Source organism: Plectropomus leopardus, chromosome 19 (genome assembly GCF_026936395.1).
Source record: "Plectropomus leopardus strain MGB_pleo_1.0 chromosome 19, ASM2693639v1, whole genome shotgun sequence".
Taxonomy (NCBI): Eukaryota; Metazoa; Chordata; class Actinopteri; order Perciformes; family Serranidae; genus Plectropomus; species Plectropomus leopardus.
The window spans coordinates 20465119-20491938 of NC_142194.1; the positions used below are offsets into that span (position 1 = coordinate 20465119).

The 26820-nt window shown below is 40.7% G+C and overlaps 1 protein-coding gene across 2 annotated transcripts in view; it reads left to right on the forward strand.

Annotated features, from left to right (window-relative positions):
* trrap (transformation/transcription domain-associated protein) overlaps positions 1 to 26820 on the forward strand; it is a 103772-nt gene continuing 76952 nt past the window's right edge. Inside the window, exons 1-30 of one of the 2 annotated variants that reach the window (XM_088069803.1) lie at positions 1 to 93; positions 675 to 866; positions 2690 to 2739; positions 3030 to 3140; positions 4057 to 4161; positions 4530 to 4613; positions 5074 to 5130; positions 5253 to 5378; positions 7131 to 7208; positions 7799 to 7887; positions 8374 to 8470; positions 10467 to 10605; positions 11451 to 11529; positions 12169 to 12403; positions 12489 to 12825; positions 12930 to 13027; positions 13180 to 13374; positions 14173 to 14364; positions 14439 to 14604; positions 14711 to 14967; positions 16690 to 16890; positions 17963 to 18114; positions 19623 to 19822; positions 20060 to 20277; positions 20520 to 20717; positions 22599 to 22859; positions 23073 to 23234; positions 23471 to 23567; positions 23907 to 24028; positions 25947 to 26117. In XM_088069803.1, coding sequence (XP_087925929.1) covers positions 767 to 866; positions 2690 to 2739; positions 3030 to 3140; positions 4057 to 4161; positions 4530 to 4613; positions 5074 to 5130; positions 5253 to 5378; positions 7131 to 7208; positions 7799 to 7887; positions 8374 to 8470; positions 10467 to 10605; positions 11451 to 11529; positions 12169 to 12403; positions 12489 to 12825; positions 12930 to 13027; positions 13180 to 13374; positions 14173 to 14364; positions 14439 to 14604; positions 14711 to 14967; positions 16690 to 16890; positions 17963 to 18114; positions 19623 to 19822; positions 20060 to 20277; positions 20520 to 20717; positions 22599 to 22859; positions 23073 to 23234; positions 23471 to 23567; positions 23907 to 24028; positions 25947 to 26117 — 4377 coding nt within the window. In that variant the 5' untranslated portion in view covers positions 1 to 93; positions 675 to 766. Of the gene's footprint in view, positions 94 to 113; positions 131 to 674; positions 867 to 2689; positions 2740 to 3029; positions 3141 to 4056; positions 4162 to 4529; positions 4614 to 5073; positions 5131 to 5252; positions 5379 to 7130; positions 7209 to 7798; positions 7888 to 8373; positions 8471 to 10466; positions 10606 to 11450; positions 11530 to 12168; positions 12404 to 12488; positions 12826 to 12929; positions 13028 to 13179; positions 13375 to 14172; positions 14365 to 14438; positions 14605 to 14710; positions 14968 to 16689; positions 16891 to 17962; positions 18115 to 19622; positions 19823 to 20059; positions 20278 to 20519; positions 20718 to 22598; positions 22860 to 23072; positions 23235 to 23470; positions 23568 to 23906; positions 24029 to 25946; positions 26118 to 26820 lie in introns of those variants that run through there. The other variant, XM_088069804.1, reaches the window with a different exon arrangement.

Below are 26820 nucleotides of genomic sequence, written 5' to 3' on the forward strand. Positions count from 1 at the left end.
GGATATCATTCATCTCTGCTGGTCGCGAGCCCTGAGCAGCAGCCGCTCGAGCGCGGTGGATACGGAGCCGCGGTTTCCTGTGTGTGGTGCTGGGTGAGTACAAACGGTCCGCTTTTTATTGGAAACTTTGGTGAGACAGAGGGTTTTTTCCAACAGTAGTGTGTATTATATTAACTTTTAAATCGGTTTCAATTTTCGAACACGCGCCCGCTTCCTCGCACGCGTTGTTTGTTTTCTCTTTAATGGCCGGGATGCGCGAGCGCTTTCTTTCTTTGGGAAAGCTAGTTCATTAGCTAACGTTTGCTAACGTGTTTTGCAAAGTTAATATTATATATGGGTTTTGAGGATTCATTGAGTGGATATATAAGCGTGCAGCGCCTCTTATTGATTAAACGGTTTCCACTTTGACGCTAAAAATATCAGTCTTTAATTAACAAACACCTTCGGACTAACAGAAAATGTGCTAGCTGACGGTTGTGATGATGTCATCACTGTGCGCCCGTTCAGGGGCATGTTTGTGGATCTGTTACCGGTTTACTGCATGGATATTTTACTGATGTTCACCCGTATTGGCAATAACGCCGATTTTTGCGTAAGTGGTCGCCTAATATAACGTCGATTTCTCAATTTTGATTAATGACTGCGGATCTGTTCACCTCCTCTGATGCCCGCAGCGTTCATGAGCGCACTGTAAGAACCGTGCAGAGCAGACTGCTGTCTGCCTCCTCTGCCTCCAGCAGCTCCGTCTGTCCCATCAGCAGCCACCATGGCCTTTGTGCCTGCACCGAGCCCGACTGTGGTCGACCAGACCACACTGATGAAGAAGTACCTGCAGTTTGTGGCAGCACTCACAGACGCCAACACACGTAAGTTCAAAGAGCTCGCAGTCACTGGTGGAAGAAATATTCGGATCCGATATGTAAATAAAACTACTAATAGGCATACCACAGATTTAAAATACTCTGTTACAAGTAACTCCTGTATAGAAAGTAGTACTCCAGTAAAAGTAGGTTTAATCGAGAAAATTTACTTAAAGCACTTAAGGCAAAAGTATTCAATGTAGAAAACTTTAAAAAAAAAACACCACCCAAAAGTAGAACACATCTTAAACGTATTTCAAAAATAGTTGAATTTTTTGTCAATCAGCTGATTAATTAATAAGTAATTGTGTCAGATGTACTTTTATAAACTACCGGGTCGTTTAATTCATAACATAGCACCATACTTTAAAAACATTTCTTTCTGAAATGTTTTAAAATCTGAAACTAAAGCTTTCAGATAAATCTAGTGCAGTAAAAAGTACAGTATTTCCCTCTGAGCTGTAGTGGAATGGAAGTATGACGTGTCGTGAAAATAACAGATTCAATTAAAGTACCTCAATTTGTACTTACTACAATGAGTAAATGTGCCCAGGACATTCCACCACTATTCTCAGTATATTGCTAGTAATAAGTGATCTAGACAGGACTTATGGCAGATATCTGAAACTGCCAAAAAAGCCTCAAAATTATGCAGTTTTTATATTAATTAGTATAAAGCACATAATGACTTTGATGATTTGTTATTGTATATACTGTTTGATTCAAAAAGTGGATGCATTTTCTAATGAGTTTGGGGTTACCTCAAAAAGTTTGAATCCATCTGTAATCTAGCACCCATAAAGATGCCTTAAAAGTCATTAGTCTTAAATTTGTGATGTCATAATTACTACAAATATTTAATTAATCCGTCTCTTAATTTCTTTTTGTTAAAATTAGTCAGAAATCTTATGTATAAAATTCCACATTTCTGTTACAAATCTAAATCTAACACTGAGACTATTGATATTTTACTTTTTACCTGTACCTACCTGTTGGCTCTCTAACACTTTCCTTCATAAAAAACCTCCCTCTACACAGAAACACATATACATTTCTTAGCTTTATACTGGCCTGCATTGCTTGAAAAAGAAAAAAGATAATTTGTCCAAAAATCAGGCTTAAATTTGGTTAAAAATATTTTGAAGAGGTCCTAAAAAGCATTAAATTAAAGTTTCTGACACCTGTGGACACCCTTATCATGTTATTTTTGCTTACTTTATGGTACATTTTTGGCTTGTTTTGTTCTCTCAAGCATGAACACATGAAGTGATCAGATGTTGTATGAATAAGTGTGAAATCAACTTATCTCATTTGGGTTTCCGTTACTTTAAATCACCCTTTTAAATATTTAGCAGTTATTAAAATTATTAAGATGTTGTTCGTACAACAGAGTTCATGTAAGAATGAATGTAGTTGTTCCCATGGAAATAATATTAGCCTTCAGTGTGAATAATTAAAATTCAGACTCAAAGAAAACTTTTCTCATACATATTCATTATTAAATTGCATGGACCTTGCCGTTGCATTGAACTTTTTTCTGCCTAGTATCAGCACAATAACTGATGGTTCAGGCTTCTGTGCTCAGCTGGGGCGATGTGATGAGAGCGATATGCTTTAGTCCAGTCAGAGGTACGTGTGTCTGGGAGAGTGTGTGTCTGTGTAAGTGTGTGTGAGTGTGATATTTGATGTACCTTCTAATCAAGCTGGACGCTGAAAGTAAAACTGATAAGATCTGAAAGTCCCTTCTGAGCACATGGAAAGCGATGAAAAGTGGAACTGAATCATTAGCAGCTTTGATTGATGGTGATGATTTGTCCTTCAACTTCCAGCTGATGAGACGAAGCTGAAGATGATGCAGGAGGTCAGCGAAAACTTTGAGGTGAGTTTGATGAATGTTCTCAGCGTGTGCTGCTGCGGGCTGATTCTCATTGTCTCTTCTGATGCATGATAATGGATTTTAACAAGTTGTATAGATCCCACAAAAGTAGAATTCTCTAAGGAGTCAGATCTGAACTTTGGGAGAATGCACTACATTTTGAAGCAGTTAAATAAGCCTACAACAACCAAGAAAAATCTTGGTTGACAAAAAACTTGCAAAGCAATGAAATATAACTGCAGAATCTACTAAGTTGCTACATGACACAACATGTCTTGGACTTTTACTTTCAGAATGTGACATCTTCGCCTCAGTACTCCACCTTCTTGGAGCACATCATCCCTCGCTTCCTCACATTCCTTCAGGATGGAGAGGTGCAATTCCTCCAAGAGAAACCTACACAGGTATGTGACTACAAATAAAGCTTTCGGCTCCTTCCTACACACAATTTCTATCCACTTTCAAAAACTGCACAGACAGAAATACGGATTTGGTCAAAGACACTAATAATAATAATGATGATGATGTCAGCATCAATCAATGGCAGTTGGGATACGTGTTTACATTTGGGCTGTTAGAAGGATGTAGAAAATGTCAAAAAGGAAATTTAGTAAAGGAAAGGTCCTGACATTCAAGTTAAAATACAACTCATATCTGCCAGATAACTGTTAAAATTTGTTGGTTCTCATTTGGTAAACACTTCAACTGTGCTAAAGTTTCAGAAAAGGTGTGAAGTATTTCTTACACTCATAAAAATAATGATCAAGTGCAGCACAAAGTGCTTCACAATGAGGGAATTCTAAGGACTAAGTGCCTCACATGAAAATAGAAACAATGGATGTAAAACATGCCAACAATACAATTCAGTTTAAAAGGACAATGAAATACAAGTTCCAAAAAAAAGGGAAAATAAGAAAGAGGGAATCATAACTCGGTCAGCAAAACCACAAATCTTAAAATCGTTAAATCAGAAAATTGTACAAATCGCAAAAATCATAAGAATCAGGTAATATACAGCATTTTAAAAGAATTTCAGTGGTGTGAAGTATAAAAAAGACTTAAAGGCCTTTGTCTGGAAAATCTGTGTTTTTAGCTTTCTTTTTAAACGTCTTAGCGAGCTGGCTTCTGTGATATCTACAGTCTCAGTAATAAATCCAAAGGTTTTTACAGTAAGTTGCATGACTGCAGACATAGATCAGCATTCACAAATTGTAACTCTATACATTCACTTTTGATTCTGTCAATAAATTTGATTATATCAAACTGTATAATTGTACGCAGAGCTAGATTCTTCGCTTGAAAAGTTTTTCCATTTTTCAGCAACTGCGGAAGCTGGTGCTGGAAATCATCCACCGCATCCCAACCAATGAGCACCTTCGTCCACACACCAAGAACATCCTGTCTGTGATGTTCCGCTTTCTGGAGGTATGATGAGTCCTGTTCTCTTGATATTTTTGCATCATTCAGTTACTATGAACCTGGATTTTTACCTTTTACTTTTTGTTTTGCCTCAGTTTCTTATAGCTGATGAGTTTTCAAAGCTAAATACACATGCACGTAAATTGCTGGAAATTTAATCTAAGCACCTCCTAAAAGCTGCAACGTGCCTGTGATGGTAATATTTTAATTTTTAGTGAATGTTGTACAAAGAATGAATAACACAGGTGGGGTTCAATGAAAATGTTGTTGTCACTGTGCAAAGCAGGCAAGGACAAAATCTTGTGCATTTATTCCACAGATACAGGGGCTACTGTGTGGCCATTTCACATTCATGTGTTTTGCTTTTGTTACAGATTGAAAGTGAAGAAAATGTGCTGATCTGCCTTCGCATCATAATCGAGCTGCACAAACAATTCCGGCCTCCGATCTCTCAGGAGGTGAGAATCTCATTGCTTGTAAAGATGAGGCTGTGAAATAATTTCTAGAAATGAGAATAGGGCTCTCCTCAAATTCAGAGCTCAGCAAATGTCAAGTTGATTGAATAATCTGTCAAATTGTTCCCCTGTTCCTTAATTATTTTTGCTGATGGATGCAAATGTTATGGTTTAGTTCTTTTAAAGACACAGACATATCTGTTAAAAATCCTCTGATGCCAGAGATGTGATCATTAAACAGTGGTAACTAATACTAACTCCTTGTTTTTTGTGGTAAGTAATAATCATTAAAACATGTCAATAATTAACATATCCAGTGAAACAAGGCCTGAATGACAAACAGCAGGGCCAGCACTACATATACAACAGTTTTTAAATAATTGTTTTATTAAAAGAAAACGAACATTTGGTCATTTTCTTAAAGTCTTGCATTTACATGTTTTCCATAATCCTCTCACCTCAGATTCATCACTTTCTGGACTTTGTGAAGCAGATTTACAAAGACCTTCCAAAAGTTGTCGTAAGTACAATCTTCACAGCTACTGGCTTTTCTTTTTATGTTCTGATTTGATTGCGTTTCACTGGAAGCAATGAATTACTCACCATTGTCTTCTCCTCTTTTCATCTCTGTGCTCCCATTAGGCACGGTACTTTGAGAACCCGCAGGTGATCGCAGAGAACACAGTTCCCTCCCCAGAAATGGTCGGGATGATCACATCAGTGCTGGTCAAGACTGCACCTGAGAGGGATGACAGCGAAACACGAACAGTAAGCTCACTGTTTTTTAGCAGTTTGCAGTTTTTGACCGTACCGTCTGTAACCACAGGAGGGCAGTAGAGCACCATGTTGGCACATTAAGGCAAATCCACAAAACTACCTTCTTGCGTATTACTCACAGATAAAAAGTAAATAATCGGCAATCCTTTCAGCGTACATTTTCAGACTCATGGTTTTATAAAGCTTTTATCAGTTTAACACGGCCCTGTGGTGAGTTTATCTCTTTGAGGACCTTTATTGGCTGCCTGAATGTTAGCATTATAATTAATAGATTATCATTAGATGACAATTTTCCTTAACAGGAATTGTAGTTTTCTTTTTTAAAGACTTTACTGAAAACATAATCTTACAGCAGAAGAAGAATATTAAAAATGTGACATTTTGTGATTGAACACAAGTACTGGTGACAATTTAAACAATACTTGCTAACCTTGAAACCTAAAAAATATTGAGGTGTTTCTGGAGAGTGAGTTTCCTGACCTTTAAACAATGAAGAAAACAATATTACAAGGGTACAGCATCAGTATTTTTATGTTCAACACATTTAATTTGGTCTACTTTTTGGTTCTTGATCCTGGTACTCTGCTGAAGTACACAGGAGGGAGGGAGGGAGGAGGGAGGGCAGGCTGTAGGCTTGGCCCACAACAGGGACCCACAGCCAGTTGTCCTCCATGGCCCACCCACACCCCGGGCTCCTGGATGCCTAAGCGAGGGGTAACAGGAGCCTCATGGTCTCTGGAAGACGGCTGGGTATCCCACTGTGACGGAGGAGGGCAAGCTGGATCCCTCTCAACCCCTAAAGCGGTCCCCAACCCCCTGCTGGAAAATGGTCTTTTGTTAAAACTGGTCTGTTTCTGCAGTCGAGATCGACAAATACTTTTGAAATTGGTACTACATGACCAGAAAAAAAACAAGGACTGTTGCAGAAAAACTAAAACTGTCAGAAATCACTGCACTGCACTGGACCAATAAAGGCTCCCGATGGTGGGTGACGTAAAGTGAACTTGTTTGTTTGACACAATGGCAGCCGACTGGCTGGTGACAATCTATCTGTTACATTGTTATAATATAAATCTGGTTGAAAATCATCAAAGTATTCCTTCAAGAACGCAAAATGTGGTCAGCATGGAGATAAGGTGTCTATCTGCAGCTGTGCCAGACACTGAGTCGTTGGGCTGATGCATGCTGTACAGTGTCAGAAACAGGTTGTGATAACAAAAGGGAAAAATAAAAGTGCGAACATTTGTCATAAATTAGAAATATGGAAGAATCGTGACCACGAGAGGAAACTGTAAAGGGGAGCGTTGTGGTGAGAACTTGACTATGTTTACCTTTTGTTGACTGTGGCTGTGGTGTATGTAAAGGTAAAACTTTTGCACACCTATAGGTCCACAGGTGTGCAAACAGGGGCTGACTGTTGTAGGACAAAGAACTCTAACAGTGTCCTCTACAACTACAACAATCAGAACTTTATTGAGACTAATGTATAGAGACCTTAATCAGGTTATTCCCCCCCTTAAAAAAAGTTAGAATAACTTGATGAGGGTCTCTGAACAGGAACATTGTTCCTGCACATATCTGCTTATTGCAGGTGAAGGAGACAGTGTTCTTTGTTCTGCAGTGGTATGTCTGTCAGAAACGTTTTATTTGATGGGGCTTCTGCTGTAGAAGGGTGTGGCAGCGTGGATCTAGCATTTATCTCAGTCATCCTTACCGTGTCTTTCACTTTGTTTCTGCCTCCAGCACACCATCATCCCCCGGGGGTCCTTGTCTCTCAAGGTGCTGGCAGAGCTGCCCATCATCGTGGTGCTGATGTATCAGGTTGGTGACTTCTCTCTAAATATAACCATCACACTTTAACACCTACACAATGTGGTTCAATAACAGGGAAAATGAGTAATTGCAAAAAGTGCTTTGGGTATGAAAATGAAACAAAAAAATATAATTCCGTTTTAGGGTTGTAAATTTATGGAGCCCTGGAAGGGTCACTGTGGAGATGAAATATAGATAGTGGTAAAAAAAAAAGTCATGAAACATTTTCCCAAGAAAGTTTCTCAATCCCCGAGAAAGTTTCTGGTAGAATTTATTTTCCATCATCAATTTTTAGCCACCATCATTTTTTTTTTCATCATCTAATTTTTTTCAGCCATCCAACTTTTTTCCAACATCTATTTTTTTCTACTCCATGTTCCTTAGGGACTCCGTAGAAATTAATTTGCTATCTATTTAAAAAAACTAACATCACTAGCTGAATTGGCTCATTTTCTTTTTTAGATAATTGGAAACGTTAGCACATTTTCCCCAAAAAATACACATGGAGGCTCAGAGTTTTAGAATCCATAACTTCAGCTGTAATAATGCACGTGTATTAGAATGGGGTTTGAGATTGTGTGTTTGCTCTGTCCCCTCAGCTCTATAAGCTGAACATTCACAATGTGGTGTCAGAGTTTGTGCCCCTCATCATGAACACCATCATGCTCCAGGTGTCTCCACAGGCCAGGTAAGCCGTATGAGTGTGTGTGTGTGCGCGCGCGCATCTTTCACAAATTTCATTTCCACTTTACCGCCTTCAAAATGAGTTCAGGCTCGTTTAAGAGAATGGATTTTTCTTCCACTCTAGCACTCAGTTTGTTGATCCTGTTGCCCTTACTTTGCCTGCCAAACCTGAAGTTAAAATCCATTTTGGGGAAGTTAAAATTGTAGAAATTGGCTTAGCAGGAGGTGAAGCCTCTCAGGGTAGGAAGAGGCTTGTGTTAAGCATTCGGAACAGAGAGGAAATGGACCAGAGTTAATTTAGGAGAAATACCTCAGCAGTCTCTGGCAGGTACAGAGTTTCCTCCTGACGTGCAGCAACAAACAAGTCACCCATGTAGAATTGAGTCTCATATGAAGACCTGTGTAATTGCCACCTACTGCAGATATACAACATCATGAATGTCTCTGATGAGGCTAAATGTGTTTTATATGTAAATGGTTTCCTTTGCAGGCAACACAAGCTGTACAACAAGGAGCTGTATGCGGATTTCATCGCAGCGCAGATCAAGACTCTGTCATTTCTCGCCTACATCATCCGAATCTACCAGGTACACCGACCTGTTTGATGGCCGCACGTTGCATCAGTTTCCACTGTTCATGAACAGTTGAAGCCCTTTCACTTGCATCATTTTTGCATGTTTTCTCACCAGTATTTTGCAGTGTGCAATATATTTATATAACACATCCTCTTTTCAGACTTTAAAGAAATGGTTCTAATCTTTTGATGTGGGGTTGAATGAGGTACTTATCCATAGTCAGTGTGTCACCTCCAGTCTGGGCCTTTCCCAAACCACCCCCTACACTCTATTCACTTCCAGTCCATTTCTGCGTTGACACTGAGGATCCCCCACATAAAGTGCCATCCCAAACTAACTAATGAGGAGTGGAAGTGGGTTATAAAGCCCTTTAACAGCAAGCCTGCACTGATGCCGACTTACTCACCATGTGCAGCGCCTTAATGTGAAGATGCTCCGTACAAATAAAATTCCATGTGACTATCCTTTGCAAATGTAAGCTGCCCAGACAGAGACATATAATATTGTCATACAGATGTTAACAACTTAAATTCTACGTTGTATTCAGGATAAAATAGACCCCTCTCTAGTAAACAGCAGCCATATTTAATTAATTGTAAAGTGTTATTTACAGAAACTGTAAATGGAGCAGCTTAGAAACGGTGTAAAAAATAAGATGTTTTTGAAAGAAAGAGAAACGTCACCAATGTAGGACTAGGTTTTATTACGATTTATATGTTGTTTATTTATGTATGCATTTAATGATTTATTTATTGATTCATGCATGCATTTTAATGGCAAAAAGATGATATAAGCTACCAAAATTCCAGTAAATGGCAACACACAGCCTATAGCTCAAATAAAAGTGATACAGATACATATGAAGTTAACATAAAATGGGATTAAGTTTATTTTTCTTAATGGTTACAGCTTCGTTTTCCACTGCAGAGAGGGTTGTTTGTGCCAAAGCTTGCTGCTATAGTTGTACCCTACACCTTAATGAAAGGGGCTTTATTCAGCAGTGAAGGTGACCACAGATGAAATTACACTCCAAGATGGAGTGGGCATTTAGAGGGTCTTTTACTTTGGTGAATCTGTACTAACCATTTAAAACACCAAAGTCACACAATACAATACAAACTAACTGATCCAGGCAACAGTAGACAGTAGACCAGTGTTCAGCAATGTTGAATAACTTTTTTTCCTCAATGGAGTCCGGCTTTGAAGAGAGCAATATAATAGATTATTTTCCAGTTAGAAGTCGCTATCTGACAGTAACTTGTTTAGCTTTCATGTTGGACTCCTGTCTGCTACTCCAAACTGGGGACATAGCAACTGACATCTGTTGTAACTAATAAACTGTGTATGGATCAATACCTCATAAAACTTACAGAAAAGAACAACCGGTATCCCTCAAACGTAAACTGCTAACAAAGATCCCAAGATACAAAGATGTAGATGCAGTAAATCAGCCATGTTTCCTAAGAATATAAAGTCATAAATCAGGCGTGTTTCCTGAATGTCATTTGTTCTTGTTGGTGTCAGGTGATTGGCAGGAAGCAGAGTCTAACACAATGATATAAATACACTGAAGTTTGGAGGAATAAAGATAAAACAGACACTTTGAAATATTAAATTAAGACTTTGTATATTTAGTTTTTCACTCTGAGCCAGAATGAATGGCACAAATGACTTCCTGTAAAGCAGCCTCCTGCTACACTGTGTGCCGACTTTATCAGGGACAGTGTGTTAAAGACAGTCAAAACTAACATCAAAGAACACTGATAATACCAGAAAAAGAGGAATTCTATTAGGGGATTTAACAGTTCTGTTTTTGCTGTTACAGACACCCTGCCTGCACAAATTAAATTAAAAGATATCAAACTAAAAAAATACTGAATATTTGGGCAAACATTCGGTTTATATTGGCGTTAATTATTTTGGCAAAGCATCGCTTGCCTCAGTCTCAGTGTACAGTGATTTTAAGAGTGAGTTGTGCTTTTAGTCATATGTTGTGTGTGTCTATCAGGACCTGGTGGGGAAATACTCTCAGCAGATGGTGAAGGGCATGCTGCAGCTGCTGACCAACTGCCCCTCTGAGACGGCTCACCTCCGCAAAGAACTGCTCATCGCAGCCAAGCACATCCTCACAACTGACCTACGCAGCCGTACGTACACAAACACACACACAAACACACACACACACACACACACACACACACACACACTTATAAATGAATGAACAGAAAATGAGAAAGTTCGGTGAATTTGCACAGTGCACATTAACAGTTTTTTTCCTCTTTGAAAGTTGTAGAACCTTTGAGGCTAATTGTAGTTCATCGTGTTTTTCTCTGTCAAAGCATCAGCAGCCAGCATTCTTCATTTTTCACATCTCACACTTCTGAAATAACATTTTCATTGGCTGTGAAACTGTGGCTGTAGAAGCTCATTTTAATTTGGTGAAAGGTGAGACTGAATGAAATGGAATAAAAGCTCAGCCACCCATCAGTGCTATCCTGAGACACATTTTATTATTTTCTAAGTGCAGCGCACATTAAGCTCTTTTATGAGTTATTTTTTTCCTCAGCAAAAGTTTGTAGAGTTGAGTCGCAGAGTGGATAATTGACCACTTGATGCGGTCAGATCGATAGATGAGAGGAGCAGATTCTGTAGAATGATAGCAAATTTTTAGACCCAGTACGCTCTGCGCTCCAACAGTGTGATGCAATTAATAATCAAACTGTATATATATACCAACAGCACTCCTAATGAATGGTCCATCTCCAAAAAACATAAAATCAATATGTGGCATCAGATGTTAATATTGTGGCAGGCCGTCACAAATACATGAATGTGTAGGAAACCGTGGTGATGCACATGGCAGTTTTGGTTTTGGTAGAGGTCCTGAAAATCAGACCCATGCAGGACTCAAGTATGCATACACCTTTATCCCTGTCAACCTGTTTTTTCAAGATCTTTGAATGATGCCATGAATTGTGTTATTGTGTTTCAGAGTTTATACCTTGTATGGACAAACTTTTTGATGAATCCATCCTGATCGGTTCTGGTTACACGGCTCGAGAGACTCTGAGGTGAGTTTTCTGTGTGTTCACAATCATCTGATCTCTTCAATGTCTTGGCAAAGATGCCCCCCCCCTTCTCTGTCTCTGTGGTTGCGGATTGCTCAGCCAGGTGCATGCTAAGTGTCCTGGCATATTAATCAGGTGGTTCTCAGTGCTGCCGGTAAGCTAACTCCCAACACTGCAGCACAGAGTATGCTGTCAAGTTGTCATGTACATGGGCATCTCCGGGGGGCGGGGGGGTCCTCACCCCTCCCCCCACGCCTCCGGTCGATTTCAAACCCTTGTTGACCCTCTCCAGATGCCAGACAAGCTCACCTCATCAACAAAATAGCTGTCATTTCACATTAGTTGTACATAGGAAACGAGGCGTTTGGCTGAGACCTGGCAGGACTATCAGTGTCACTCATTAGCTCACTCGCTCTTTCCCTTTCTCCTCCACTTCTCTCCCTCAGTTTCAGTTGTATCCCAATGCTGCTTTCCATAACTGTCAAACTTCTCCTGACTTTCTGGATTACCACCTTTTCTAACTTTTAGAGAATGTCAGCTCACCGGAGTGTGCTCTTTTCTGTTTTCACTGCTATTAAGTCAAGAAATCTGATTAGAATTCCATTTCAAATATCACAGTCAAATGTTTCAATTTCTTTCCAGACCTTTGGCCTACAGCACACTGGCAGACCTGGTGCACCACGTTCGTCAGAACTTGCCTCTGACAGATTTATCCCTGGCTGTGCAGCTCTTTGCCAAGAACATCGATGATGAGTCACTTCCCAGTAACATCCAGACTATGTCTTGTAAGCTGCTGCTCAACCTGGTGGACTGCATCCGCTCAAAGTCTGAGCAAGAGAACGGCAATGGACGGGACATCCTGATGAGGATGCTGGAGGTTAGCAGCAAAGATTTTGGATCAGTAGAAAACGTACCAAGAAATATTGCATACACACTGACAAAGAATTTTTTCTTTTCTGTAGGTGTTTGTGCTGAAGTTTCACACCATTGCACGTTACCAGCTCGTCTCCATCTTCAAAAAGTGCAAACCCCAGTCAGAGATGGGTGTGGTCGACCCAGGGGTGTTACCCGGGGTGCCGGCCACACCCACTCCTTCCACCACCCCTGCCATTCCACCTCCTGCTCCTCCCACGCCTGTTGCTGCGCCGCCTCCACCCCCTTCAGCGTCTTTTGACCGATCAGGGGAGAAGGAAGACAAGCAGACTTTTCAGGTGTCGGACTGCCGCAGTTTGGTGAAGACGCTGGTGTGTGGAGTGAAGACGATAACGTGGGGCATCACTTCCTGCAAAGCCCCAGGAGGTGAGATGAAACAAATCCATAATACCATATCAATACAAATCTAGCAAGAATTACTTGATACATTTTTGCACTTACCTACATGCTCTGTCTAACTTGTTTTCCAGAGGCTCAATTCATTCCTAACAAGCAGCTTCAGCCAAAAGAGACACAAATCTACATTAAGCTGGTAAAATATGCCATGCAGGCCTTGGACATCTACCAGGTACAGCCAAACATCTGCACTGTAACGCCACACTTTTTATTTTTTTGCAATGATATGATGATGACAAACAAAAAGATACAAATCTTTCACAAACACATGGCTGTGATAAAACACAGCCCAGTGTGACAGCAAAAGGTGTGTCTTCTGATCAGGTTCAGGTTGCCAACAACCAGCAGACGTATATCCGGGTAGCCAACTGTCAGACTGTACGCATGAAAGAGGAAAAAGAAGTCCTGGAGCACTTTGCAGGGGTCTTCACAATGATGAACCCACTCACATTCAAGGAGATCTTTCAGACGACAGTGCCGTACATGGTGGAGAGGATCTCCAAGAACTACGCGCTGCAGGTACACACGATCTCACATAAACACAAGTGCAGGATTCCCACCAAAATTAGAAAAAAAATCCAGGCCTTTCCATTTAACTATATGTGAAGTAGGTTCCTTGTATGACAAACTTAAATTAATCTGCTGCGCTGCGTGACCACTGAACGTCTCTAGTATAAAGTGATAACACATAGACCAGAATGGCATTGCATCATCACTAAGACCACACCCTCTTTGGGGAGAAGAAATGTGTCAAAACATGAGGAGAGAAATGGGAAAATGCAGAAAAGATTTGCGTAGCTGCTGAATCCAAGGTTTTACATTTAGATTTTTGGCACATAAGATTCATTAATGTTTATTGTCAGTGTGGTTAATGACTAAATGTTGCTTGTGACAGTTACAACAGATGGAGAGCTGAGGTTAACTTAATTAAGAAACAACCATTTGTTTAACAAGACATAAATGCATACAAACTTGTTATAATTAGCATGCCAACTCTTGTATGGCTGTATAAATAGCGATGACATACATAGGTATAGGGCTTCCCATGGTCATGGAAAACCTGCAAAAGTGATGTAATTTCAGTGTCGTTTTATAGGCCTGGAGAAGTCATGGTACCAGGAAAACTCCTTGAAAGTTTTAGAAGAATCACAGAATTTTGTTGTGCATTACAGCTGTTTTTTTTAAAATCCTGGGTGATGTGTTTTGTTCCTCACAATTATTTTAGTCAGTACATAATAATTCACATAATACGGTCTCCAGTATTAATTCATTTAAGCTCAAATACCATTTTTTTGTTTTCCGCTTCCGTTTCCCCAGATTGTGGCAAATTCTTTTCTGGCCAATCTGTCAACGTCTGCTCTTTTTGCCACCATCCTGGTGGAGTATCTTCTTGAGAGACTCCCAGAGATGGGCTCCAATGTTGAGCTGTCGAATCTTTACCTCAAGCTCTTCAAACTGGTCTTTGGCTCAGTGTCACTGTTTGCTGCTGAGAACGAGCAGATGCTCAAGGTAAGTGGCTGTTTCTGAATATTAATATCTTTTCCTCTGTCATTCTTTACTAAATGTGACTGTCTTTTTCTCAGCCACACCTCCACAAGATCGTGAACAGCTCAATGGAGCTGGCCCAATCAGCGAAGGAGCCCTACAACTACTTCCTGCTTCTCCGTGCTCTCTTCCGCTCCATCGGTGGAGGCAGCCATGATCTGCTCTACCAGGAGTTCCTGCCCCTTCTACCCAACCTGCTGCAAGGTAATGCCTCACACACTGTCTCTCAAAACTGAATATGAGTTGTACTGATTTTAAGTGGGAGAAATAACATCTCCTCTCTCCTAATCTCCCCTCTCTGTGCTGCCAGGTCTGAACATGCTGCAGAGTGGCCTACATAAGCAGCACATGAAGGATCTGTTTGTGGAGTTGTGTTTGACGGTGCCAGTGCGTCTGAGCTCCCTGCTGCCCTACCTTCCCATGCTCATGGATCCTCTGGTGTCTGCCCTCAACGGCTCTCAGACTCTGGTGAGCCAGGGCCTCCGCACTCTGGAGCTGTGTGTGGACAACCTGCAGCCCGACTTCCTCTACGATCACATCCAGCCTGTCAGGGCAGAGCTCATGCAGGTGGGGGTTGATACTTTTACATCTAAAAAGAAATTGATTCATATCATCTTTTCATTATCACTCAGCAGATCTGCCGTCTAGTGGTCACTGTGGACAAGGCAATGTATCTGCATCTAGTAACAGTACTGAGACTGGAGGAAGTATTTAGATTATTTAAGTAAGAATACTCACACTCCACTAAAAATACTCTTGTATAAGTAAAAGTCCTGCATGTTACTTAAGTTAACATATATATGTATAATAAGGAAAATATACTTAAGTAAAAGGACTGCAAAATTGTTAATAAATTATTCTGACTCCTCCATTACTTTTACTGTTGTAGGCGCTCAAGATGGAGCTAAGTTTGAACTATTAATGATTATTTTTTTATGGATTAATCTGCTGATAATTGATTGATTGTTTGATTTGTAAACATGAGTACAAACCCTTCAGTTTATAAAAGGAAAAGCAGCAGATCGTCACATTTGTGAAGCTGGAACCATGAAATATTTTTACATGAAGAACAACTAAATGATCATCAAAAAAGATGCCAATTAATTGTCTGACCAACTGATGTACCAACTTATTATTCCAGCTATACTTGTATTTACTGTTGGGGGATTAATTCATAACAAAATATAGCATAGCATGGTGTTTTATTATTTATTATTTTCTAATTACTTAAAGTTCTTTGCATAAAATCTGACTTTGTAAAGTAGTTAAGTAAAAAGCAGGGTTTGTATGAGGTGCTTGACGTGCTTGAATTTGGCACTAAGAAATTTTACTATTGGAATACCTTGAAAGTCAGAAATTTTTAACTTGGCCCTCAAAAAAGTTACTTGAATGAAATTTGAGAAAGACAGAATGAAAAATTATTTACTTAAATGTAGTAGACTTTTTTTTTAACTAGGAGGCTGAAAACAGCCATGGTCACAATTATTTTGTAATGCCATACGAGCGGTATGAGCTTGATGTGCCAACGGGTTGTTGAATGCAAGTGAATAGGATGTTTCACAAGCTTGAAAAATTTTAGTGTGCAGCTGTAGATGTTGGATGGATTTGTAAAGTTTGTTGGGTGCAGCAGTGGCTGTGAGCAGCTAGCTTTGCTTGCTAGCTGCTGAACCGCAGCAGCAGCATGCAAGCAGAGCGAGCCACCACCAGTCGTCACATCTGCTGATCCCCACAGTACTCCACTTAGATCTGAGAATTGTGCACATGCTCTGCGCACTGTGCACAATTCTCCTGCATCACATGGTTGTGGAGAAAACTCTGTCATCCTTGAAAATAAAAATGTGCTTCAAAAAGCACTTGAAAGTACTTGAATATGACTTGCCCTAATCTCTATGAACCCTCAAAACGTGCAATTTTTACCTGTGAGATCTGGTGGAGTAGAAGTATAGAGTAACATGAAAAGAAAGGACTCAAGTTGATTTTTTTTTTTGTTTTATAGAAATAGACAGATGACAGTTCATTATACAGTCATACCCACATCCCTCTACCCATTCGAGCCCTACCCCCCACAACCACTTTCTACACTGTAGCTGGAATAATTAAAGAAAAAAAATAGTTTAACAGTCATTAATAAAGCTTTCCCAGGATTTTGTTGATGTTCAATGCAGTGTGGCAGTAATGGTAATAGTGGTAGTAATGTAATCTTTTACGATTCGGTTTTGTAAAAGAAACTATTAATTTCTTCTCAGCAATTAAGTTTGTAGTTCTTTTCGTTCTTTTTGTGTGCTGCAGGCATTGTGGCGTACTCTCCGTAACCCAGCTGAGAGCATCTCTCATGTCGCCTACCGGGTACTGGGAAAGTTTGGCGGCAGCAACAGGAAGATGCTGAAGGAGTCTCAGAGGCTGCATTACGTGGTGACTGAGGTCCAGGGGCCGAGCATCAAGGCTGAGTTCACCGACTGCAAAGCTTCTATACAGCTGCCCATGGAGAAGGTAAGAGCAATGCTGGAATGTTGTTATTCACTTTAATCAGAACTCTGAGGGGGAAAGTTTTAGTTTGATTTTCTTTCTCTGCCTTTTTACCTTTCAGTTTTAGAAAGAGAGAATTAAAAGAGCCTGATATTCCTCATTATTGTGCTCCACTGAGAGCCATATATCTCTGTCAGGGCTCTGTGTGTGTGAGAGAGGAGATGTGTGTGTCCTCCAGGTAATTAAATTCATCTCCTGTTTCTCCTCCTCATCCCCAGTCAGTAATCATCAATCTAGTGTGGGCCGCCATGACGGCATTATTTACTCTCACTAATGGCTGCTCCTTCTTTCTGGCTATCCATCTGTGTGTTTGCCATCATCACCGTCACACACACACACACACACACACACACACTCACACGCTGTACCGCCACATGCACAGGGCTGAAGGCATGAGCTCATGATGCAGCCATATGGACAGTTGGCACATTGAGGGAGAGATGCTTTAAAGTGCTGTGAGGGAAACACAGAGATCAAATAACTGCGATCTGATTAAAACATTCACATGGGATTTGATCTGCATATTTTTGAATTTGTTCCAGTGCCATTTTACCTCTTGAGTTTTACTTTTGACTGACCACTTCTGAAATATTTTCCTGTTAGACTGTACTCATAAAAAGGCTTTAGTAGTAAACCGTGTTTCCTCAGCATTTTGCCCTTCAATTTCATATCAAAATACTAGTAATAGAGTACTCATAATATGCTTACACAATGACAGGTCTACAATTCAATTCTGCTGTGCCCTCCTCATCTCTCCTCTCACCCTCCAACTATTCTTCCATCCTCTTCATCTTGTCTCCTCTGTTCTGAGTGGCATTAATTAGTTCATTTTCCCCCTCTTTAAGTGCCTGGCTGCGGTGGCTTGAAATCATAATGACCTTTGCTCAGCCAGATGGCACCCAGTATTACCTCCTGCAAATTAAATCACACATAGTTCAATTCCTGTATTAATAATATGGAATATGGATGTTTTGCACCAGAGGAAGGTTTCTTTTAAGATTATGAGATAAAATTTGTATGGTGTTTTCCTTTCCAGGCAATTGAGACGGCTCTGGACTGTCTGAAGAGTGCCAACACAGAGCCGTACTACAGACGACAGGCCTGGGAGGTTATTAAGTGTTTCTTAGTGGCCATGACCAGTCTGGATGACAACAAGCACGCTCTCTACCAGCTACTGTCTCATCCTAAGTAAGTACACAATCTGCCTTTGGTTTTCACTGTGGTAAGTGGTCTAATTTTATATTTTTTCTTTCTTTAACAACTCTTTTGAAAATATGTCAAATGTGTATCAGTGGCATAAAATGGTCTCAAAATAGAAATAATATTGTTTATTGCAATTATTACTGGAACAATCAGTCATCTAACCGGACATTATTTATATTGTCATTTCAATTGAAATGAAGTATTCAAGACTACACAATACATGTGTTAGACTACTTTTTAACACAAAACATGTAAAATGTATTTGAAAGAACATCCTTGACACACTGCATTTCCCTGAAAACAATCATGCTTGTCTCTGATCAATTATCCCCCTCTTTAACCTTTACTCATCTTGACCTTGACCTCTACCTCAACATTCCTGTCTGCCCCCTCTGGACCCCACCCACTACATCATCTCCCTGTCACATCCACCTGTAGCCCGCCACCTGCCAACATGCCCTACTCTGTCTCTCACGTCACGTCTTTGCCGCTCTTTCCACTACACACTGCCTCATCAATTCCATCTCAAGAACGAGAGTTGCTAATTGCACACTGCCCCCCCCACACACACACACACACACACACCCACACACACCCACCTCCCCACCCTCTGGCAGGCGGAGGCACATACATGAACAGACAAACAGGAAGGGGAGGTTAGTCACATTACCATCATTGATCCTCGGGCAGGGGCTAATTGACTTTCCCCTGTCTGTTTACGCTGCACCATGCCCCTTACACTCTCCTGTCATTATGCACATCAGCATGTGCGTGTGTGTGTGCACATTTTTGTAGGGATAATGAAGTGTGTCACTTATGATCAGGGGGCCCCACTGCCACCGCCTCTTGTAAGATGTCTTGATTTGCAGAGCCTCTTTCTGTCTTCTGTGCACATCACTGTCATTGTTTGGTCTCTGTAAATACACCCTTTCCATTTTAAAAGAGAAAAACACATATATGCCACCTGGAGAGCATGTACAGTGTTTGAGCGGCAGGCCCCTGGTTGAGTGAAGGCCAATTTATCTGACACTCTGTCAACCCTGCGGCCCCCTACTTTCTTCACTGTCTGCCATGTTTCCTCATGTAGCCTTCTCCCCCTCCGCCTCTCACCCCTCTCCCTCCCTCCCTCCACGTCTTTGCCTTCCTCCAAAGAGCAGTCTTTTAAATGGCAATAATGAAATGAAGCGATCCATCAGGTCTGCCCCTGGCATGTGGCATTATAAAACACAAGCTCAAGCATGGAGAAAACAGCTGCTCAATCACACCAAGGCCCAGTTGCCTTCAGCTGCAGTAAATAACGAAAATACCAACGGGGGACAAACAGGGAGAGCGAGAGAGAGGAGAGAGGAAATTCAGAAGTGCAAGTGTGGGGACTGCAGACAGGAAATGCATCTTTATTTTGACATATTGAGCACAAATTATTTAGTGTCACTGCTATACATTATCATTATATTGTTAATCCTCTAACTTAACGTGTGGTCCCCCCCCCTTAGCTTCGCTGAGAAGTGGATCCCCAATGTCATCATCTCTCATCGCTACAAAGCACAGGACACACCCGCCCGCAGGACTTTTGAACAAGCCCTGACTGGGGCATTCATGTCTGCTGTGATAAAGGACCTGAGGCCCAGCGCACTGCCCTTCGTTGCCAGCCTGATTCGCCATTACACCATGGTCGCAGTGGCGCAGCAGTGTGGTGAGGGACTGGTGCTACGGCTAATATTAGCTTTCTGATTTGCCCCGACATAGACTCCCAGCTGCACAGGAACATCAGTCACTTTCTAATTTTGTCCTTTCATTTGGTTTTATTAAAATTCTGCCTTTTCCATTTTGTATTTAACACAAATAAAAGAATAATAGAAATTTACTTTTACTGTAATAAACTTTTAATATATATTAAGATTTATATATATCCTCCCCTCTGTGATCCCAGGTCCTTTCCTGCTACCAAGCTACCAGCTGGGCAGCCAGCCGAGCACAGCCATGTTCCACAGTGAAGAGAACGGCTCAAAGGGCATGGACCCGCTGGTACTGATTGACGCCATCGCCATCTGCATGGCCTATGAGGAGAAGGAGCTGTGTAAGATCGGAGAAGTGGCCCTGGCTGTCATCTTTGATGTGGCCAGCATCATCCTTGGCTCCAAGGAAAGGGTCAGTCCAGATACAGTTATTAAGATATTGGCAGTCATGCTCATTGTGCCAAACTGCACTGCCATTGAATGTCACCCTCAATCTTGTGTTAAATCAGCCCTCTCGGTGGAGTCGTTCTGTCAAATCGAAATGAACATCTTTTTCACAATTTATTCTTTGATGTACTTTTTTTGTATTTTCATCTGTGATGGTTTTTAAATGGGAACTAGTTAATGATGTTGGTCTCTTGTCTGTGTCTCCAGGCGTGCCAGCTGCCTTTGTTCTCCTACATCGTGGAGCGTTTGTGCGCCTGTTGCTACGAGCAGGCCTGGTATGCTAAGCTCGGCGGTGTGGTGTCCATCAAGTTCCTGATGGAGAGACTTCCTCTGATCTGGGTGCTGCAGAACCAGCTCACCTTTCTCAAGGCCCTGCTCTTTGTCATGATGGACCTCACAGGAGAGGTGAGAAGAAATTATTGAATACTTAGCACATGATTACAGAAAAGTAGAAATGACACCTCTGTTTATGAATTAAGCCCCATTACCACTACACAGAAAACCCACTGACACCCACTAACATCATCTAACTACTGCAGTGCCGATTTAAAACATGCCTGTTTGAAATGGGGTGACTGCTTGGCCTGTGGAGCTTTTTCTGAGAAAGAGCTCATACAAACAACTTTACTCTCAACACTGCACTTAAATGGTGCATGTGCCACAGAATGATTTATAAATGTTGAAACAAAATCCTAACAATTATTACAGTTATGTTTTATAGTAGAAGAATATTTCAATTAAATTCATCAATTGTGTTTTTGTATTTTCTGATCACTGGCCACATAAAGAAATATGTTTTTTAAAGCGTGAATTGAATATTTGGGGACACTGTATAAGAGTGAATTTATTAAACATTTATTTAAAACTAAATATTGTAGTCTAACCAACAGCAGACCATTAAAGTGTGAAGGGACATTTGTATTACTGCACTTGATACGAGTGAAGTTATTAAAAATTTTTGTAGAATGTCTTAACGCCCAATGTTACGTTTTGTAGACTATCCTTGCACACTCATCTGCGCTGGCTGCACTCAGAAGGAGTTATTTGTCCAGCTCAGAGGATGGCTCATTTGATGAAATGTAGATCGTTGTCTACCCTACTACTGTTGGAAAGAGGAGCTGTTTTTGTTTCAGCAGTGTTTCACTTCTGACTTATTGATCCTGGAAGTTTGAATCTGTGAATATATTTCCAACATAACCAAAGTGGTTTTGTCAGGTAGCTGCTGTCCTGCCATCCTGGCTCTGCGTACCAACACTGAGTCTTTCTGTGATGCAGAGCACTGGCCCAAAATGGCCTCCTTTAGTTTAGATAGTACGAGGAAGAAATACAGCAAAGATCGCAATTACTCGTGATCAAAGGCAGTGAAATACGCTCAGTGAGGGTGGCTTGCCGTGGCATGCAGCACCATGACTCACCTTATGCAGAGCCCTGAAACCCCGCCTCCACCGCTGACAAGCGACGCAAAGGCTGTTTGCTGGTTTATTCAAAGTTTATTAATATGGAATGTGTCACCCATCCAAATTGCACTAAATTCAAAAAGGCACATCCCTGGGTCCCCAGCAATTCACCTATCAAGTGTAAAGTAGATTGGATGAACGTTTCTCAAGATATTCCAAGGACAGAGAGACAGACATTCCTTGCTTCATAATAAGATGGGAAAGATTACAATCGCTACCCAAACCCATGTCAAATGATTCTGTAGTCATGGGTATTGATTGGCTCCAGAAGTACAACATCTGGGTGAATGGGCTAATTTTAGCCCCTTAACTGGCCAGATGCAATGACACACCACCACTAAAACAGCACTCAAACATCAATTCAAATTTAGTCGGTACAGAGTTTGAGACAGAGACTGAATCAGTAAGATATATAAAGAGAAGTTACCACCACAACATTTTCATGCGCCTCCATGCTGTTTTCTACTGTTAAGTAACCTGCTTTCTGGCCTGTCAGTGACATCAAACATTACACTCTAGTAAACAAAAAACAAACAAACTGAAAGGCATGCCTGTCTGCTGCACAGCCGTGTACACTTACCTTTCTCATTGCCCTACTGGCAATGAGATATGAGTCTGTCGCCTGTTTTTTGCAGGTTTTCCTGTGTAAACTTGCTAATTTTGGTGGAAAATGGCTTTTAGACATTGAGTGCAAAGATTCACCTGCTTCCATTTGTTCCATTCGACTTTTGTGTCCACATTTTTCACAAAGGCTTTTTACTCTCCTCTCTTGTTGCACTTCTCACTGCAGTGGCATTGTGCTGACTAACCCATTGATTTTCACAATAAGGTGTCAAACGGAGCCGTGGCCATGGCAAAGACCACCCTAGAGCAGCTGCTGGTGCGCTGTGCCACTCCACTGAAGGATGAAGAAAAGACAGAAGAGCTGCTGGCTGCCCAGGACAAGTCTTTCCATATGGTCACGCATGACTTGGTGCGAGAGGTCACATCCCCCAACTCCACCGTCAGAAAGCAGGCCATGCACTCCCTACAGGTGCTCGCACAGGTCACTGGCAAGAGTGTTACTGTCATCATGGAGCCACACAAAGAGGTAAGGCCAAGGACTGTGAAGTTTTCATTAACTGTAGGTCGGGATCAAGAGTTTCATTTTTCATATGCACCTGTCACGTCAGCTCAAAACACTGATCGGATCACTCTGGACTGACACCTTCTAAGATTTTATCATGTTAAACAATAGTTGAGAGTAAACCACAGAATGTCTTTTAATACATTAAATTATTGTTGTTTGTTTCCTTCTCTTCAGGTGTTGCAGGATATGGTTCCTCCAAAGAAACACCTGCTGCGCCACCAGCCTGCCAACGCCCAGATTGGCCTGATGGAGGGCAATACCTTCTGCACCACCCTGCAGCCCCGCCTTTTCACCATGGACCTCAACGTCATGGAGCACAAGGTCTTCTACACAGAGGTATCACAGACGTTCATCACTTCTACTTTTCCTTGTTGTTTTCTACCAAATAATCACTTCCTCTCTTTCTTGGTTTTGTGTATTTTTGTACTCTAAAATTATATATTGAAATGACATAATTTGCCATAGTGTTATCTGGTACAAAGGAATCTCAGGCTTCTCAGAATGTATTAAACGTGTGTCTCTATCGAACATAAATATCTAAATTTCTGATTATTGAACTCTGATCTCTCCAGCTGTTGAACCTCTGTGAGGCAGAGGATGCTGCTCTGATGAAGCTGCCCTGTTACAAGAGCCTTCCCTCCCTCGTTCCTCTCCGCATTGCTGCTCTCAGTGAGTCCGCTCTGCTGAGCATTGTTCCCATGCATCATCGGAATTTTGCAATTGATGCTTACTCGTCTTTTGTGTTCATAGCAAACTATTAAGGATGAAACTATACACCAGAAATGTGCATACTATTCATAACTCATGCAAACTATAACCCTCAATCTGCAGAAAACTCATGTGACAGATTTTTATCATAATTTCATATTCATGTTATCAGAGACTGTTTTTATATTGCTGACCATATTTTGTTACTTTATCTGGATTAAATGAAAAACCATCACAGTATTCAAATAATCTGACTTGTTCTGTTTGGATGATGTTGATCATCTCTTGTCTGTGTTTTAGATGCCCTGGCAGCATGTAATTACTTGCCCCAGTCCCGAGAGAAGATCATAGCTGCCCTGTTTAAAGCCCTCAACTCCACCAACAACGAACTGCAAGAGGCAGGCGAGGCATGCATGAGGAAGGTCAGTGCAACATCTCTCATAAGACATTACATCATGACTTACAAGAGCTGTTACACTTGAAATTGTTATTCCCCTCAATTGCATTATTTTTTACTTTTAGTAGAACCTATAAATCTGTTTGCCGTGGAATACTCTTGAAAGTGGAAATAGACTCTTGTTTTTGCTTTAACTTATCATTTTGATGTCCATAGAATAATGACACCATCTGATTTATTATTGCATCCCTATAAGCCTTGCTTTCGCTTTGCTAATGTGTCTGCCACTGGGTACAGTTTCCTGTGAAAATGTGTTTTTGATTGCAAAATACATGAAAATCTAAATGATATTCTTAATTTTTTTTCTTTGGAAAGTGACCAAAGTACGAGCGGGATAATGCCCAACCGGGTGTCCATTATTAAGAATTACTGGCTTCCACTACACATCATGTGGTTTATGACTGTATGCAGCCATTAATTCCTTTGTTAGGCATTATCCCTTACTTAAAAACACTTGGTAGACTATATCGTAATGCTATCTTGCATATTGGTTATTTGTTTGCTTTTTGATTGTTTTTAATGACTTTGTTGATGCTCGGTGTCATTTAAAATGAGGGTTCCCCTCAATTGATTACCTGAGTATGGTTTGAATGAATGGATGATTAAATCTTACAAAAAACCTATGGAAGTAATTTTATTGTTTGCACCAAAATTTCCAATCCTTAAAAATTCCCAGAAAAGTTGCATCGAGAAATGTAGAAATATTCATAAACCACAACCTCTAATACAAGATGTTTGTATCTTTGTTTCACTCCTTTCTTCATCTTTGTATTGGCTCTCAATGGTTTGTTTAAATCAATTTGGAATTAATTTCAAGACTTTATTGATTACTCAGAAGGCTCAGACCTGTGTTACATCACTCACTTCAAATGATCAGAAACCCCAGCCTAAGAGCCACAGACATGACCTCTTTAAATCTGGATTAAATACTAAGCCCTCAGGCAACAATGTGACCAAACTCAAACTACAATTGCATTTTCTGCACCTTTTGTAGAAGCCTTCTACTATGTATGCTTTCCCCTCTTCAGTTATGTATTTCTGTGGTGTTATTTTAAGCTATGCATTTTTAGTTTGAAAGTGTAGGTTTTTTATGATCTTGTTCTCCATGGTTCATAAGTCTTTTATCTGTATCACTCGTGTCATTTGCCATCTCTGAGGTCCTTTGTTAATCTTCCCCTCGTCCCATTTCCCCTCCCAGTTATCTTCATATGGACCTCCCTCTGCTTTATCACCCTCTCCATGAACCAGCCCTGCCTCCATTCATCACAGTATCCATACCATCTCAGCCTCTACCCATCCACCTCCAGCTCTTTGTCCCTCTTTCCCTTCAATTTCTGTGTCCTTCATTTTTTTTCTTCACCACCATCACTCCTTTTCACCATCCTCTCTCCGTTTTTTCATCTTTGCCCTGCTCGCGCTAATGAGCGTTGCCATGGCCCGATCGATACAGGATGGAGTGTTTGTTCTCAGCACTCAGAGGAAAATGAATGTGGCTGCCATGCATCATTCCCTCCCTCCGTCCCATTGCTCTGTGTGCGTCATCACATGTGTCCGTGTTTATGGCTGGTCGTGCCCTCATTTGAGTGGCCTTAGTTTCTTAATGGAGACACAAGAGGTAGCGAGCAGTTCACGGGACGAGAAAACGTGACAAGGCCAGGTCTAATGTGGAATGAAAATGATTTGATAGAACGTGTCGGAGACAAAAGAGCTGCTCACAGACCTTAATAACACTTTAAAGGTTGGACATAGCAAAAACAAGCAAAACAAGCCTGCAGAGTTATGATAAGAACGTCAAATAATCAAGCTCCCACACTTTGTTTTTTTTAGTCTTCATTTTTAAAGGTTTTTATCAAAACTTTTTTCCCCCTTGTACTCTGTTTTAGTTCCTGGAAGGTGCCACCATCGAGGTCGACCAGATCCACACTCACATGCGTCCCTTGCTGATGATGCTGGGTGACTACCGCAGCCTGACGCTCAACGTGGTGAACCGCCTCACCTCGGTCACTCGTCTGTTCCCAAACTCTTTCAACGACAAGTTCTGTGATCAGATGATGGTGAGTCACCACTGTCTTCTTCCTCAACGCAAAACATCTTGAAGGCAGAGAATGCAGTTTTATCATTGCATCAACGTGAGCACCAAACATTTTAACTGACCTTTTAACTGTAGATTATTCTATATTATATAAATATCTGTTTACATATGAAGTATACTCTCTTGTATTTCTCTTTGAAATTACTAGTCTCTTATTTAAAAATATATTTTATTTTAAAAAATATTAATTGTTATCGTTTATGGCTGAACAATTAACTGAAATTTTGATCAAAATAACAATACGACCTGCAATTTTCAATTTCACAATATTTTGTAAAGGCAAAATATGTGTCAAAATACCATATTAAATTAAATGTTGTCGTGCTACAGAGAGGTCCAGGCCCGCACATCATATTCTACAAACTACTGAAGACATACATGCTCATTATAGATCCCCACAAAAATCACTACATCATCATTTTAATGTGTGTTTTTTGAATTAAATTATAATATAATATTATTATATAATCTATAATGTTGGTGAGGAACTTCACTCATCCAGGTCATGGTGACTCTATGTGCTAAATCAATGGCAACTGGACTTCCTTGAGTTTCTTAAAGATGTTTCACCTCTTATCCAAAAGGCTTCTCCAGTTCTGAACTCAAGAAAAATTGTATATTAGGTGAAAATTTATAAGACCAAAGATTTTGTCTTAGCTAATCTC